The 18,070-nt window shown below is 32.7% G+C and overlaps 1 protein-coding gene and 1 pseudogene across 1 annotated transcript; both read left to right on the top strand.

The window, feature by feature from the left end:
- Positions 1 to 6,813: 6,813 nt before the first annotated feature.
- LOC125224103 lies at positions 6,814 to 9,790 on the top strand (annotated as a pseudogene).
- A 1,878-nt stretch (positions 9,791 to 11,668) lies between these two features.
- LOC125218872 (cytochrome P450 734A1-like) lies at positions 11,669 to 15,110 on the top strand. Its single transcript, XM_048120659.1, has 4 exons — positions 11,669 to 12,238; positions 13,472 to 13,716; positions 13,851 to 14,214; positions 14,421 to 15,110. Exons 1-4 carry the CDS (start codon positions 11,747 to 11,749, stop codon positions 14,835 to 14,837), a joined length of 1,518 nt encoding a protein of 505 aa, XP_047976616.1. The 5' UTR covers positions 11,669 to 11,746; the 3' UTR covers positions 14,838 to 15,110.
- The last annotated feature ends 2,960 nt before the right edge of the window (positions 15,111 to 18,070 follow it).

Here is an 18,070-nt window from a genome sequence, read left to right as displayed (position 1 = left end):
AAAATAAAGTATGAAAAACAAAGAGAGAGTAAGAAGTAAGAATGAAATTTAATAAATAAATATGATAAATATTAAAGTGGAAAAAATAAAGTATGAAAAACAAAGAGAGAGTAAGAAGTGGCGAAGCCACGTTGGGGTTTCAGGGGCCCTGTCCCCATCAATTTTTGTATTGGTGTATATTGTATATTCAAGCAACATTGTTTGTGTAACACCTGTTGCTAATGCTAAGGTGGTTGGTGATGATGCAACCTAGAGGGGAGAAGTTTTAATGTTTGTCCCACATATTTCTCTTCCTTTATATTCTTACACGTTTTTTCTCATTTCATTTTAATAGTACAATACAGTATAATGTGTTTTCTATTTGTTCTCTTTTACACCAATAATTAACTTGATTTTAAATCATTGTCACTTCATAATTGAAAATTGTTTTCATCTATATTAACCTTATACGTCACCAATATTAATTGTTTTCATCTATATTAACCTTAAATAAAAATTGAAAATATTAAATATTAATTATTTTGAGCCTTCCAACGTCACCAAATCGAATGAACCTTTTTATGCTTACACGTTTTTTCTCTTTTCTTTTTAATACTACTATACAATGTAATGTGTTTTCTATTTGTTCTCTTTTACACCAATAATTAGCTTAATTTTAAATCATTGCCACTTCATAACTGAAAATTGTTTCCATCTATATTAACCTTAAATAAAAATTGAAAATATTAAATATTAATTATTTTGAGCTTTTCGACGTCACCAACATCGAATGAACCTTATAATTATTAACAGTAATTAATAGTAACTTGAGCCTCCCACCATAAAAATCCTGGCTTCGCCACTGAGAGAAAGTAAGAATAAAGATTGATTTATTGTCATAAAAAGAAATGACTCCATTAAATATTAAATATTAATTATTTTGAGCCTTCCGACGTCACCAACATTGAATGAACCTTTTTATGCTTACACTTTTTTCTGTTTTCTTTTTAATACTACAGTACAATATAATGTGTTTTCTATTTGTTATCTTTTACACCAATAATTAGCTTAATTATTAACCTTAAATAAAAATTGAAAATATTAAATATTAATTATTTTGAGCTTTCCGACGTCACCAACATCGAATGAACCTTATAATTATTAACAGTAATTAATAGTAACTTGAGCCTCCCACCGTAAAAATCCTGGCTTCGCCACTGAGAGAAAGTAAGAATAAAGATTGATTTCTTGTCATTAAAAGAAATGATTCCATTAAATATTAAATATTAATTATTTTGAGCCTTCCGACGTCACCAACATCGAATGAACCTTTTTTATGCTTACACGTTTTCTCTGTTTTCTTTTTAATACTACAGTACAATATAATGTGTTTTCTATTTGTTCTCTTTTACACCAATAATTAGCTTAATTTTAAATCGTTGCCACTTCATAATTGAAAATTGTTTCCATCTATATTAACCTTAAATAAAAATTGAAAATATTAAATATTAATTATTTTGAGCCTTCCGACGTCACCAATATCGAATGAACCTTATAATTATTAACAGTAATTAATAGTAACTTGAGCCTCCCATCGTAAAAATCCGGGCTTCGCCACTGAGTGTAAGTAAGAATAAAGATTGATTTATTGTCATAAAAAGAAATGACTCCATTAAATATTAAATATTAATTATTTTGAGCCTTCCGACGTCACCAACATTGAATGAACCTTTTTATGCTTACACGTTTTTTCTGTTTTCTATTTAATACTACAGTACAATATAATGTGTTTTCTATTTGTTCTCTTTTACACCAATAATTAGCTTAATTTTAAATTGTTGGGACTTCATAATTGAAAATTGTTTCCATCTATATTAACCTTAAATAAAAATTGAAAATATTAAATATTTATTATTTTGAGCCTTCCGACGTCACCAATATCGAATGAACCTTATAAATTATTAACAGTAATTAATAGTAACTTGAGCCTCCCATTATAAAAGTCCTGGCTTCGCCACTGAGAGTAAGTAAGAATAAAGATTGATTTATTGTCATAAAAAGAAATGACTCCATTATCTTTAGATAATTCAAAAAAGAATACGACTCAATTACTTCTAGGATGCAGCGGCGGATCCAGGTGGGGTCGGCCGAACCCACCACCAGCACCCGAGTGCCGCCGGGAAGTTCCTTTCATCGGTCTCCAACCTTATGACATTCACGTCTCCGACCCCACCTCACGCGTGAGATGATGAGAGCATCCCCATCCGTGCTCTTAGCTAAGAGCACGGAAGTGGGCCCGGGCCCACTTTTACTCCTTGTCGTTAGCTAAGAGCACAACACCCACATCCGTGCTCTTAGCTAAGGACAAGCTCAAGGGTCTCACCATTCTATTATTCAATTTAAATAAAAACATTTTCACAATATTAAAATGCATTAAAAATTAAAAATTACATAATTAAAATCCTAAAAAATAAAATTACATTATTAAAATCTTAAAAAATAAAAATACATAATTAAAATCCTAGAAAATAAAAAAATACATAATTAAAATCCTACAAATTAAGGGAATGAGTCGGAGTCGAACTAATCGTGGTTCCAACCACGATTGTCGGAGGGGTGATCGCCGGAGCCGGACATTATGTCGTGTGGTGGGAATTTAGATGAGAGAATATAAGAAAAAGGATGAGAGAATGTAGATGATAGAATAGATGAGAATATGAATTTTTTTTTTGTGTTGAAGAGGTGGTATTTATAGATGAAAATGTGATTTTTGGGGAAAAAAATAGAAAAATAAATTAAAAGTGGGTAGAAAACGGATATAATTTTTTAGGAAGTGGGAAAATATTTTTTTTATTTAAAAACATTTTTTTAAAATAAATTTCGAATTTAAAAAAAATAAAAATAAAAAATCGAATTTGCCAACGGCTATGGCGTTGGCCAATAAGAAGACGCTATGTAGGGCTGCTCAGCGGCACGGACGTGCTCTTAGCTAAGAGCAGCGCCGTGCCGCTGGCACAGACGAACGAGCTGCAGCAGCGGACGGACGCCGCCTGCTCAGCGTCACGGACGGACGGACAGCTCTAAGAGCACCGCTGCGGATGCTCTGAGACTGAGCATAGAGAAAGGATGGGAGTGACGGGGGGCGAAGTCCAGATTACGGCAGCAGCGGGCGGGAAGGCGGTAATTGAGAATTAAGAAATGGAGTAAATTCAGAAGCGGCCTTTCCATTTTCTTACCGAAGAGAGATAAATAGAGAATGGGTTAAAGGCGCAGTTAATAAGGAGAGATAACTTAGTCATTATTGATTTCATTTCCCTATATTTACATGTGAACTAGAATTAAATAAATAATTGCACCAAGAAAGAAAACATGACCGCATTATTTATCTAAGATTAAATGGGCTTTGCTCTTCTCGGAAGTCTACTAAAAATATTCAATTCTAAAATTTCTTAATTAATATCTAAAATTATAATTAAATTAATATTTTTTAATTTCTTCTTATTTTAGTTATAATTAAATTTTCAACCTTATTATTCTCATTCAAATGTTTTTAAAATTTTCAAAATTGTGGATGTTGCGGAAAAAGTGTACACCCTGAGTTCATTATTGACATATTTTGGGATGACATGAGTTTTTTAATACACTAGTAACATACTCCATCTGTCGCATTGAAGATGACTCACTTTCATTTTTTGTTTGTTCCAATTAAGATGACTCATTACTAAAAATGAAAATATATTTATCTCTACTTTATTCTCTCTCTCTCTTACTTTACTCTCTTCATTTTCACACAAAATAAAATTGCATAAATTCTCATGTCGCCTAAGGAATGGGTCATCTTTCTTAGGACGGAGGGAGTAGAAGAAAGATAGAAATAAAAAATTATTGAAATATTGTTAATTAAAAATGATATACACCTCAAAAAAGAGAATAATAGTTTTAAGAAAATAGAGTGTAGTTTAATTTTTTATAGGACGACTTGCAAAATAGCGTATTTTTATGCGATGGAGTAAACATTTTTTTATTAAAATATTGATAGTCGTAGGAATTATTGAAATTAAAATATATATTTATATAAATAATTATATTAAATATTTTTAATCTGGTTCGAATCCACTATGTTTGGTTTCTGATCCGTCATTGCTAGGATGAATGGGTATTAAGAACAAATTAGCACAGGCTGGATGCAGATCGAATTTTAATATTTGGGGGTTTATTTTATTGATAGTAGAAGTATCTTCAAGCACTACATGACAAGCAATAAAAGTCAATCCAGTATTATATGCATTTTTTATTTATTTTGTTAATGCGCCTCAAGATACGTGTATTATTAAAGAACAAATATTTTTATTGATCGGAGTGAATTTGAACAAGTTTTTTAATTGCATTCAAGCAATATTCAACACATGCACTACACAAGCAATAATTTAATTCATTACAGTTTTGATTGGTTTCGATAATTGACGTCCTAATACATGTATATTTAAAGAACAAATCAGCACAAGCTAGATGCAAGTCATAATTTGAATTTATTTTATGTAAACTCATAGCAGTACATTGTTGACTTAGTCATAAGACCAAGTTTATCGGTACGTCATGTGGCCGACCGCCATGTTATCAAACAAATAAAAAAAGAGAAAATTTTTTGGTGTAGAGAAAAAAATTTAAAAAAAATGAAAAAATAAAAATAATTATTTTTTTATTTTTAATAATGAATCATCTTAGATGAGATAAATTAAAAAAAAGTGAGACATCTTAATGAGACAGAGGGATTGGTTACTTTTATGAAAGAAAATTGTACTCCATTCTTCTTATTCAAAATGTTCAATTTTTTTTTAATTTGTCCCGCCCAAGATGTCCACTTTCTATATTTGGAAGTAAATCTCTATCTCTCTAATCTCCTTATTAAAATATTTAACTGTATATTTTTTTCTCTTTACTTACTCCATTTAACAACTTCTAAAATTGCGTGTCACTCAAGAATGTGGATATCTTGAGTGGGACGAAGTAAGTATATCTTTAATATACCATTATACTTCCTCCGTTCTCTAAAAATATACCACATTTATCATTTTGCGATGTCGCTTAAAAAATACACTAATTCTATTTAAGAAATTTTTTTCTCTTTAATGATAGGGGTCTCATTCTCCACTAATAATACATCAATTATTTTTTTCCTATCTTTCTTACTTTACCAATTGTAAGACATGTGTCATTACAAATGTTGTCTATTTATTAGGAAAGTATTAAAAATTAAAATAATTAAAATAATAGTTTTACATTCTCTAAATAGACCACATTTGCTATAATTTGCACAACAAAACAAAATCATTTTTTCTCCTCCTATCCTTCTTCTTTAATACTCCCCCGTCTCATTACATGTGACACATTTTTTTTGGTACAATATTTTAAGTAGTGGTGTTTAGTGGTTAACAAAACTTATTTTAGTATGATGTCACACTAAATATTGATTTTAGACCATCTTCAATAGTACCGCAAAATTTAAAATGCAGCAGAATAATACCTCCAACAGTACTACAAAACCAATCCCATTATAGGCTTTTGAAGAAAAAATATATATCTTTAGGTTTGCACAAAAAGTATACTAAAAACTCTTTTCATAATTTTAGTTATTGCATTCAAGTCCAAATCAAATTCATATTTGTCAAAATAGAAAAAGAGAAGGAAGAGAAATTAAAATATAGATCGAAAAACTTAAAGGAGAAGGTGGAGAAGAAACCTAATCTAATCCTATTAATATATGATTAGCTATTAAATAGTGGGCTGGCTCATTCGAAAAAAATAATCTATTATTTACTATCAAAGAGCCGTCACTTTATTCCAATACATAATCAAATTTTATTAGATAGATTAATAACCCATGATACGTATAAATCTATGGAATCAATTATTTTATAGTTAATTAATTAAATACTCTACGTTCATTAATATTATTTTAAAATTTGTAATTTATAATAAATTTCATATTTAGTTATATTATTTAATAAATTTTATATTATATATTATTTAATTTAATTTAAGATATCAAAGTATCATGAGGTAAGTGTGTAATTTAGATAAAATATATAGGTATGATTGGAAAAGTATAAAAACTAAGTTGGTGGAGAATATTCTTTTGGTTTGAGTTTAGTGTAAATGGTTGAAACAAAATCAATATTTAGTGTGACATTTATACTAAAATGAGTTTGAATTTAGTGTAATGGTTGGAGATAATACATTTAGTACAAATCAATATTTAGTGTGATATTTACACTAAAATGGGTTTGAGTTTAGTGTAATGGTTGGAGATAATACACTTACTACAATCATTTACGCTAAACTCAAACCCAAAATAATATTCTAATATTAATGTACCTATAGTATTAATTTAACTAATCAATATGTACGTGAATTGTCATTTACAGATTTATATTCAAAGCAAAACTGGATACTCTATTTGGGAACAAAACAAAAGTTACAAAACAGTTATTGTCTTTTTGTTTAATTAAATAATAGATTAACTTTTTCCAATTGTATTGAATAATAGTAGTAGGAGTATTAACTTATACTATGGGCTAGCCCACTAATTAATAACTAACCAAATATTAATAGAATTAAATTAAGTTAATATTTCATATCTTATCTTCGTATAAGTTTTTTATTTCTGTATTTTAATAACTCATTTCATTCCCATTTTATTTAAAGTTAATATTTACAAGTGTTTTTCTTAACATGTTCATTTTTTAAAGCACGTCATTTCGCCTATAAAAGGAGGCAGAGGCACTACTGCTAAGCGTCAGAGTCAGAACAAAGCATTAACTTCTTCTCTTTTTATCAGTTCTAATCTCAAAATATTGGTGTTAGCAATTGTAATCATCTCCACATTATTAGTGATAGTATTTATTTATTTTTTCAATTTGAAATGTCGCTGTGGCTTCTGTCACTCTTACTACTATTCATCGTTACCGTGTGTTGCTATTACCTCAATAAATTTGTACGAGTGCCCCTGCGAATCCAGAGACACTTCAACCAACAAGGCATAAATGGCCCCGACTACCGCCCCATCTTCGGCAAGTCAACGGCGATGCGGCGGAGGATGATCGCGGCGGCATCACACACGATATCGTCCACCGCGTCATGACGCATTACTGGAAGTGGTCGAGTCTGTACGGGAAGAATTTCGTGTATTGGTTTGGGCGGAAGCCTACATTTGCAGTGGGCGATCCCAGATTGATCAAACAGATATTGATGAATAGCAACGGCACATTCCCGAACCCGAAGATGAATCCGTCTGCCAAGGTGTTGTTTGGCGATGGCCTGATTAATCTCCACGGTCGGAGATGGGAAGCTCATCGCCGGATCACTTCACAGGCCTTCCACATGGAGCGAGTCAAGGTTCATTTCTTCCCATTTTTTGGAGATGCTCTTATCGAAAATAAATTACGTAATACATTGAAATTTTAGATAAAATTGAAATATGGAGTGCAATACAAATAATGCATAAAATGTGAGGAATAAAAAAGGGAAAAAACGAAAGTTTTTTATTCCTTTTATAGGAATAGGGGCCAAATTGAAATGTCTAGGGGCCAAAATGAAAAGGCATAGCGATATTTTTCCTCGTTTAAATTCATTCTTTTTTATGACAAAAATTAACAAATTTGATTTTCTTTTCAATAATCTTTTTTTATTTTTCATTATATTTTCTTTTTTTCACTTATTTAATTTATTTTCTCTTTAAAAAAGAAATGTACTTCCTCCGTCCACTATTTAAAGGGCCTTTTTTACTTGGCATGAGGCTTGAGAAATTGTTTTAGACCTATTTAAAGTATTAGTTTTATATTGGATTTTGAGTGTTAAGTTAGTGGAATGTAGGACCCGCATGCTAAATATGGAATAAAGTAAATGGTTCTATAAGTCGTGGTCAACCTAAAATAACTCTTTAAATAGTGGACAGACGGAGTACTACGTGAGGCGCAGCATTTTCAATTTCTCACACATATGGCAAGTGTAATACAAAGATGCGATAGGGCACCTTACTACATTTTTTTAGTTGAAAAAGTATATCATTCTGATTTTGCACTTTTACAAGTTTAGATTGGTTTCGTTTTGCTATAACTTTTGTGAAAATGAAAAAAATACTCCCTCCGTCCACTATTTAAAGAGTCCTTTTGTCATTTTGGTTTGCCCACGATTTATAGAATCATTTACTTTATTCCCCTTTTAGCATGCAAACTCCACGTTCCATTAACTTTTTACACTCACAATCCAATATAAAACTAATACTTTAAATGGGTCCCACATTCCACTCACTTTCTCCTTTTACTTTTCTTCACAAAGTCAAATAATTTCTTAAAACCCCCGTCGAGTGAAAAGGGCTCTTTAAATCGTGGACAGAGGGAGTATCTGAAAACCGATGTTGCCATTACATAGAGTATGAACTTGGTGAGAATGACAGGGTTGGATACCTGAAATGGTAGCTAGCATAGAAGACATGCTGAAGAAGTGGGAGGTAGAAAGAGCAGAGAAGAATGAGTTCGAAATTGATGTACACAAACAACTTCACCAGCTCTCATCATACATCATTTCTCGGACAGCATTCGCCAGCAGTTACGAAGAAGGGAATCGAATTTCGCAGCTGCAAGAACAGCAAATCGACCTCGCCTTTCAAGCATTCCGAAGTCTCTACATCCCCGGATTCCGGTACTCGATTTGATCAGGAATACATCATTTCACACCTCTGATCATTTTGAAGGAAATAGTGTGGTGTTTTATAGGTTTCTGCCGACGAAGAAGAACAAGATGAGATGGAGACTAGAGCAGGAAATTCGGGAATCGATCAGAAAAATTATTGAGAAGCACGACAAGAGCCAAGGAAACTCGAAATCATTGCTCACACTCATGATGTCTTCATATAAGAATGAGGATGGTGTTGAGGAGAAACTATCTATTGATGAAATTATCGATGAATACAAAACTTTCTACTTTGCAGGGAAGAACACAACAGCAGATCTTATAACATGGGTGCTTCTCCTCCTTGCATCTCATCAAGACTGGCAGACCAAGGCACGAGACGAAGTCATTGCTACGTGCAGGGGCAACGCTCACCCTACCGCAGAGAATATATCCAATTTCAAAATAGTAAGTTAGTTGCCATCTACCGTTACTCTTTATATTCCATAAATGATTCAAAAGAGTACAGGTCAGGTTTTTGGATTGAAACTTGTTGTCTTTACTACAGTTGCCTATGATAATGAACGAGACCCTTCGCCTCTACCCTCCAGCATACGCACTTATTAGGCAAGCATCGGATAACGCTAAACTGGGAAACCTCAACATTCCTTCTGGCACGGAAATGTACATCGCCATGACTGCTGTCCATCATGATACTGAGATATGGGGAGACGACGCGAATGAGTTCAATCCTTTGAGATTCTCTGAGCCACGAAAGCAACAAGCGTCTTTCTTTCCTTTTGGTTTAGGCCCCGGGTATGTGTTGGGCAGAATCTAGCCATTGTTGAGGCCAAACTAGTCTTGGCCATGATCTTGCAACGTTATTCTTTCGTGCTATCGCCCTCGTATCTTCATGCTCCCATGCATAATATGACCTTGCAGCCACAGCATGGACTCCAACTTCTTTTCACCAGGATTGCATAGTGCTATAGCTATGCTTGATGATATCCCTATATGTTTTGTATTATTTGGAATATTTATGTTCACTGCAGTTTGAATAATACCAAGCAAGATAGTCTTGCATCAGAAGCTTGTAATATTTTCTCTCAAAGGACTACATATTTCGAATTTTTCCTACTTATTTACTATTCCTTCCGTCCCAACTAAGTTGAGACGAATCTTTTGGGCATGGAGATTAAGAAATTGTATTGAAAAGTATGAGAGAGGAATAAAGTAGGAAAGATAAAGAAAGAGTAAAGTAGATGGTGGAATAAAGTAAGAGTGATTGAATATTTTGTTTTTAGTTGAAAAAGGAAATGACTAAACGTAGTTGAGACATTCCAATGAGGAATACGACTCAACTTAGTAGGAATGGAGGGAGTACTACTGTTTACAACTTACAAAGAGTTGGTTTTCTGTTCAATCGGCCGGGTGCCGGGTTCGGTCTGTGTCTGTCCAACCTCACAACAAAATACAAATTGAGCCTTTTTAAGTCTTTAACTGAAATGGAATCCTATCATTAACACACAAAAGCTCAATGGAAATTTCTGATACTTTTGAACATGATAATGCAAAAATGATTAAAACCAGCAGTTTGCAGAAATTAGAATCTCCTCCTTCAGGCACTTCTATGGTGGATTGTTATATAAATGTTCGAGTTTGTCTTGGTGTTAGTTTTAGAGATGAAAAGGGCGAGGTTGTCTTTGTGTTTAAAACTATAGTTAGAATGGCCGGCTCAAAGATGTTGATGGAAGGTTTTGTTGTTCGTTATGGTTTAAACATGACGTTCTGCTAAATATCTCTATATACCTTGCGCGTGCAAATCGATAATAAAAAAATGATCAAGGAATTGTGTGGTGATGTGAAGTTTGATCCCTAGAGTGAGGTGGTTAATGATGTGATAGGATGATATTCCTATCAAGGGAGTGACCGGAGGTGCAAGGCTCGTCGATCGAGGTGTCCGTCATGGGGTTCTTCCCGTCGAGCAAGACTGGGTCAGAAATAGGGTTTTTCGTGAGTGAAAAGAAAACAACAACACTACAAAAAGTTCGATTACCAAAGTGGCCAATTCGTTGGTATTATTGATGGAATTTTCGAAGTCCATAGTTAAAAAAATTACGGACGGAAATTTCCATCGGTAAATTAGTATTACCCTAACGCAACCCGATCGAGTTATTGTTAACTTGCAAAATAATGACAAATTATAAGACTAGACTTTTAGGGTTGATTCGATTCTCTTTAGCAATTCGGGAAAGAACCAACGAAAGAAATACTGCTATTATTAAGGAACAAATCAAAGCATGTTGATGTTCCACAATTATTGATGGGTATTTTCGTGATATGACATATTTTGAATTTTTGTATTCAAAATGCACTTCATTTGTGGAAAAAGCATATAGATCCCATTAAAAATGTCGTTATGTTAATTCATAGCAATAAGAATTCCATAGAAAAATTGTAAGAAAATTGCCAAAGTGTATGGATTTATTATGTAATATGGATGTATCAACTAGATCGGATTCTACATGTATATGGGCATAATCAATTCTTGTTTGGATCTAAAAGAATATTTAGTTATGCTATTTAGAAGTTGTAATGATATGGATCTGCTATTTATCTACTATTTTATGACATCATTGTATATTTAAAAACTATCATTGTATATTTAAAAACTAACACCTGAATTTAAAATTTAAGAAATCAAATTACTTTCTCCGAATCTGACCGAATCCGACAAAATCCTGTCAAATCCTATCAGCCAAAGCCTAAGTGATTAATGATTTTCTAGTGACTGTAATGATATTCTTTCAGTCCAAGAATCTAAATAATACAAGTCCTATTTTTCAGGGATCAAATTTAAAATTCGCTCTAAAATATTAATTTGAGCCCAAACCATTTTCTGTAATTTCTTGTTTTTGACTGGTGCCGAGTTCGGTGATTCATACTCCACACAAGTTGAATACTCCTACATAGTACAGAATTAAAATATATCACTAATTATTGTACATTAAAAAACAAGGCAAGTTGAATTTAGTTTGAAGAGAAGTAAGTCCACCACTCTACTCTCTCTACTGGATCTAAGAAGAGAAGCATTCAAATGTCTTTGTGGCTTCTCTCACTCTTTTTGTTCATCATTTTCGTTTTTTGCTATTACCTAAATAAATTTGTACGGGAGCCCCTGCGAATCCAGAAACACTTCAAACAGCAAGGCATAAATGGCCCCGACTACCGCCCGATCTTCGGGAACACAGCGGCGGTGCGGCGGTGGCTGATCGCGGCGGCGGAGGCGGCGCCGATCCCCCGCATCACGCACGATATCTGCCACCGCGTTATGCCGCATTACTGGAAGTGGTCGAGTCTGTACGGGAAGAATTTCGTGTATTGGTTTGGGCGGAGACCTAAATTAGCAGTGGGCGATCCCAAATTGATCAAGGAGATTTTGATGAATAGCAACGGCGGTTTTCGGAAACCGAAGATGAATCCGTCTTCCAAAGTGCTGTTTGGAGATGGGCTGGTTAATCTCGAAGGCCGGAGATGGGAAGTTCATCGCCGAATCACTGCTCAGGCCTTCCACATGGAACGAGTCAAGGTCAATTTCAATTAATAGTGTAACTTTTTGAGAAAGGAATGCACAAAATTGAAAGTGCATAACTCATTTAGGGATAAATTTTTTGAACAAAAATGTCATCTAGGGATGTTTGGTATGTTTGGTAGAGGTCATAAATCAACTAAAATTTCATCTTTAGATGAGTTATCACCCCTACCAAACATGTCTCATAGTACTACTAAGTTTTATCACTATATTTATTTAGGCTAGTACTACTGATATAAACTAGAAATGATATACAGTACTACTTTATATGAGTATTTAACAGAATACTTATAATTATAAATGCTTTTAGTATAAATTTGAAAATAATTTTTTATTGATAATTCAATATCTTTTTTATTAAACTCTATAATCATCTAAAATCTAAATATTACTCCATGCAACTCTCAACTCTGTATATACTTTTATTAGACGTTTGATGATTTTCTAAACTTGTCGTCTTCAATTATTTGTTGTATAGTCAACTTGGGTCTTGTGATGCTGAAATATTGCATTTGTTTTAGTTGCTACCACTTTATTAAAATCTGCAATGTCGTCATCTAATATCTCATATTTTATGCACGAATAATTGTTAGGTATCAAGAAAATTATAAAATTTTTTGTCTAATTTGTTTGTGAAAATTGGTTTGCGTGCATGCAAAATCTTCAAAGACGAAACTTATTCTTCTCTTTATCGTGCCGCAGTAATACTCCATTTTTTGGCCATTTATCCATCATGGTTAAATTTTTTTCTTCTAACTTCAAATTTAGTCCCAGTCGGAAATATATTTCGTTGAACTAAGAAATATATTGGCATATGTATGAATTAGAAAAAAACTTAAGAAACTTAATTTCCGTTTTATCTTTTAATCTTAAAAGGTAGTACCACTTTCGTTCACAAAAATAGTTTTGGTTGTGAACGAAATGCATTTAATACAAAATTAATAAAGTAAGAAAAAGTAGTTAAAATGTTGCAGTGAATAGGATCCAAAAAACAATCAGCTCTACGTGGATAGATTAATTTTGGTGGACAATCTAAAACAGAAAAATTAAACTATTAATTGAGGAAGGAGGCAGTATAAAAGACCATCGTTAACTTTCTCTTAACTCTCTCCACTTTATCACACCACTTCTCTTGATAGTCTAGATAGTTTATGTTTTGCTTATTTGCTTGTATAACTTTTGTGAAAATGAAAAAATATCTGAAAAATTGAAACTTGGTGACTATGACAGGGCTGGATTCCTGAAATGGCAGCTAGCATAGAAGACATGCTGAAGATGTGGGAGGTGAAAAGAGCAGAGAAACATGAGTTTGAAATGGATGTACACAAACAACTTCACCAGCTCTCAGCAGACATCATATCTCGAACAGCATTCGGCAGCAGTTACAAAGAAGGGAATCGCATATTTCAGCTGCAAGAACAACAAGTCGGCCTCGCCTTGCAAGCAATGCGCAGTGTCTATATCCCCGGATTCAGGTGCTTCAGAATGATCTTGCTCGACTGATAAGGCGTTTGGTTTTGCAGATCAGGAATATATAGTTTAAGTTTACGCACATTTCACACCTCTGATCATTTACAACATTTTGAAAGAATTGCATGCTGTTGTGCAGGTTTCTGCCTACAAAGAAGAACAAAATGAGAAGTACACTAGACCAAGAAACTCGGGAATCAATCATAAAAATTATTGGGAAGCATGGCAAGAGCGAAGGAAACTCGAAATCATTGCTCACACTGATGATGTCTTCATATAAGAATGAGGATGGTGTAGAGGAGAAGCTAGATATTGATGAAATTATAGATGAATGCAAAACTTTCTACTTTGCAGGGAAGGAAACAACTGCCAATCTCCTAACATGGGTGCTTCTCCTTCTTGCATCTCATCAAGAGTGGCAGACCAGGGCAAGAGATGAAGTCAATGCTACGTGCAGGGGCAACGGCCATCCTAACGCAGATAATCTATCCGATTTCAAAATGGTAAGTTGCCATCTACAGTTATATTGTTCTTGAACAGGGCTTTATGCATGACACAATGTGATATCTCACTACAGTAAATAGGACAGAAAGATGTTAACCCTTTCTTGATTTGAAGCCACATTGTGCCATGCCATCTTCATCTCCACAAGACTACTTAATAATCTCTTCAATCTATTGATGGAAGCAGTTTGTTGTCTTTACTACAGTTGAGCATGATATTGAACGAGACCCTTCGGCTCTACCCTCCAGCAGTTGCACAAACTAGGCAAGCACTGGAAAACGTTAAACTGGGAAACCTCGACATTCCTTCTGGCACAGAAATGTACATAGCCATGACTGCTGTCCATCATGATACTGAGATATGGGGAGACGACGCGAATGAGTTCAATCCTTTGAGATTCTCTGAGCCACGGAAGCATCCAGCGTCCTTCTTTCCGTTTGGTTTAGGCCCCAGGATATGTGTTGGGCAGAATCTAGCCATTGTTGAGGCCAAACTAGTCTTGGCCATGATCCTGCAACATTATTCTTTCGTGGTTTCATCCTCGTACTTACATGCTCCTATGCAGAATATGACCTTGCAGCCACAGCATGGAGTCCAACTTATTTTCAGCAGGATCTCATAGTAGCTAGCTATGCTTGATGATATCCCTATATATGTTGTTGTGCACTATTTGGAATTCTAATGATCACTGCAGTTTGAATGATACTAAAGACTGAAGTTGTAAATATTTGGTGGTACGACCCTCTTCATTCGGACCCTCATGGTACTTGTGAAAAGAACTCACATCCTCGATTTTAAGTTTATTCCTAGAGCTTGTAACTATGTTGCTCGTTTGTTATCTATGGACCCGTTTGGTTTATCCGATTGCTTAATGGTAAAGGTATGTTTATTCTAACATCTTTTTTCGGTTGTTCTAGCTCTCAATTATGGTTGGTCCGTTTCCATAGTGCTAAGGTTAGATTGCACCTCATAATTATTCACCTCACCTCACCTCACCTCACCTATCCTCTATGACTAATTTAATTATAGATAAAGTCTATTTTAACTTATCTCATATTGTATCTCAGTATTATCTTGATATACTTAAACGCCATTTAGGAGTTCAAATTTTATAGGAGAGAATTTCATTCCATAAAACGTTCTGTGGCTGTATCAATGGAGAAGACTGAAAAGTCCCGTGTTATAAATATAACTAGTATCACGCCTGTGCGATGCACATAATAAAATATTTCAAAATATTAGTTTTAGATCGTAAATTAATTAAATAAAATTAGAAACAATATTATTATATTAAAAAGTGTAAACAAAATGACTATGAATTATACAACTAAAACATATTCCCTCCGTTCCTTATAACTAAAAGAATAACTCTAATCTACAATCAGGGGCGGAGCCACCTTATAAGAAGGTGGGGCAAATGCCCCTCCTCAAATATGTTTGCATGTACTAATTTATTGTGCAATTTTGTAAAAATATTTGAATTTCCTTGTATTTGCCCCTTCTCAAATGCTCAAAATTTCCTCACATATAATTTTGCCCCCTTTCATTTTTAATCCTAGCTCCGCCCCTGTCTACAATTAACCAAACTAATAGTAATAATTTAAGGGGTTGTTTGGTTTGCATAATTGTATCCGAGATTAAATTTGTAGTGTGTTTGGTTCATGAGATTCAACCCCACAACTCAATCCTAGATGGATAATTATGGGATAGTTAGTCATAGCTAACCCCCTATGACTAAAATAATCTCACAACTCAATCTTAAATTGTATCTTGGTATTATTTTATCTTGGAAACCGAACACCACATAAATGTCAAAAAAGACTAAACCCGGACATGCAAATTAGACATGAATTGTTTCTCCTAAAATTTCAACATGTGAGAAGTATTTATAGAGATTTTGCTTTGTTTCATTATATTTTTTAACTTCCCTCAATCATCTTTCAAAACATTATTTTAATTGCAATATAGTGATCCTAAATACTAAAAACCCAAACCTTGAAGCCTAAATTCTAAACCCTTAACTTTAAAATATACTCATAATGATCAACAAATGATTCAAATATAAATCTGTATTCATATCTTATACTGGGTGAGCCTAATTGATAATCCTTGGGATATAGCTAAGGTTGTGATTGGGATCTCTATCATGAAAGGGCTTTTTAAATGTCAAGTTTTCAGAAAATTAGAAGAAAAATTATATAAGTAGTATTGATCTATGTAGTTAGTCACTTAAAAGTCTTAATGAGAAAAAAGAATCTAGACACCAAATATGATGATTTCTCAAAGGAAAGTAACGACTAAAACTTCAGTAAAATTGAGCAAACACCCATGCGATGCTCGGAAATTAATTTATTTTATATTAATTTAAATTTTAAAAATTAAGTAATATCTATATATTATGAAATAATATAAATAGATATGTGTGCAACAACAATTTAGCCTTATACAAAATAATGATAAAATAAGTATATTCACAAATAATATGACACACTATAAAAGTGAATTTATCAATATAACAATTGGTCATTAATAGAAGAGAGAAAATATAAATTGTAGTTTAATTTATTATCTAGTTCAGTACTTACAATTGTATACCAAGACTATCAAATTCATAATTTTGTACTATTCATTTAATTTTTTACAATTAGATTATTACCACTAAAACCATATATTGTTAAATTTATAATAAGATATAAAATCCTAACCCCTAAACCTTAAATTCTAAACTCATATCATAATAATTTTAAAAACCTTTTTAACGTCTATCAATCTTCTTTTAAAATATTTTCACTTCTTTCATTTATTTATCATAAGAATCTTTTGATTTCTCTCACTTATGACATGATTTTATAGCAATTATATGACTTTATGTTAATTTTTTCAAAACACCCCTAATTTAAATTTGTTAAAATTAAGTAATATCTACATGGCATAAAAATAATATAATTTAGCTTCGTACAATATAATAAGAGTAACAAATTGTTTAAATTTACAAATAATAGTCAATACCTTTAATTATTTGATAATAATCCTAAAATTAAACAAAAGTATGCATTATCAATTATTGAAAGTTTAGATTTATTATAAAAAAATATTTACATATACATATAAAGTAAATTTATAAACACAATAATAATTGTCAATCAATAAAATAGAGAAAATATAAATTATAATTTAATTTACTTATTTATTTAAGGAGTACAATAAATCACGTAACAATTGTAACATTTTTAAAATGTAATTTTTAAATAGCAGTACATTATTACAATAATCTAACTACATTCCTGATTCCGTTTTCTAATCTACAGCCCTCAGATCCTATCCACAACGGAATGCCTTGATTGTCAAAATTTTCGGTATTCTAACTATTACAATCGAAGAAAGAAAACAACAATAAGTGGAATGTAAAATTACAATGAAAATAATAAAACAAATAGAACTATGATTTAGAATATGAAATTACAAATGAAAATAATAAAACAAATAGAACTACTATAATTAGTCAAGTCGAGGACATTATTCTTTCAGCAAGACAAATTATGTCGCGGCTAGTATTCTTGAATTGACGCATTATTCTAAAGATAAAACGACTTTCCTAGCATATAGAAGCACCACAAACCCGCTAGGCACCGACGAAATTAATTGAGCTTCGAGAATCCAATAACCTAAAATATGTACCAAACTGTAAATGCTTTTGTTGGTGTGTAATTCATCTGCAAATCTATAACTTTTATAGCCACAAAATAAGGATATGAAAAGTCATGGAATTAATACACTATAAACCACAAAATTAAGATAAAGAATGTTACTTATATGCAATGAAAAGCCAAAAGTCTTCTCATGGCTATGATCACC

This window comes from Salvia hispanica, chromosome 4 (assembly GCF_023119035.1).
Source record: "Salvia hispanica cultivar TCC Black 2014 chromosome 4, UniMelb_Shisp_WGS_1.0, whole genome shotgun sequence".
NCBI classification, from domain to species: domain Eukaryota; kingdom Viridiplantae; phylum Streptophyta; class Magnoliopsida; order Lamiales; family Lamiaceae; genus Salvia; species Salvia hispanica.
The sequence above is the reverse complement of the archived record's forward strand: the minus strand, read 5'-3'. Positions and strand labels throughout refer to the sequence as shown.

What these genes read in the sequence shown, in the direction of transcription:
- LOC125218872 (XM_048120659.1), top strand. Translation starts at nt 11,747, where the DNA reads ATGTCTTTGTGGCTTCTCTCACTCTTTTTGTTCATCATTTTCGTTTTT. An exon ending in TCCACATGGAACGAGTCAAG is followed by an intron (nt 12,239 to 13,471) that starts GTCAATTTCAAT and finishes TGACTATGACAG; the next exon opens with GGCTGGATTCCTGAAATGGC. An exon ending in GTCTATATCCCCGGATTCAG is followed by an intron (nt 13,717 to 13,850) that starts GTGCTTCAGAAT and finishes GCTGTTGTGCAG; the next exon opens with GTTTCTGCCTACAAAGAAGA.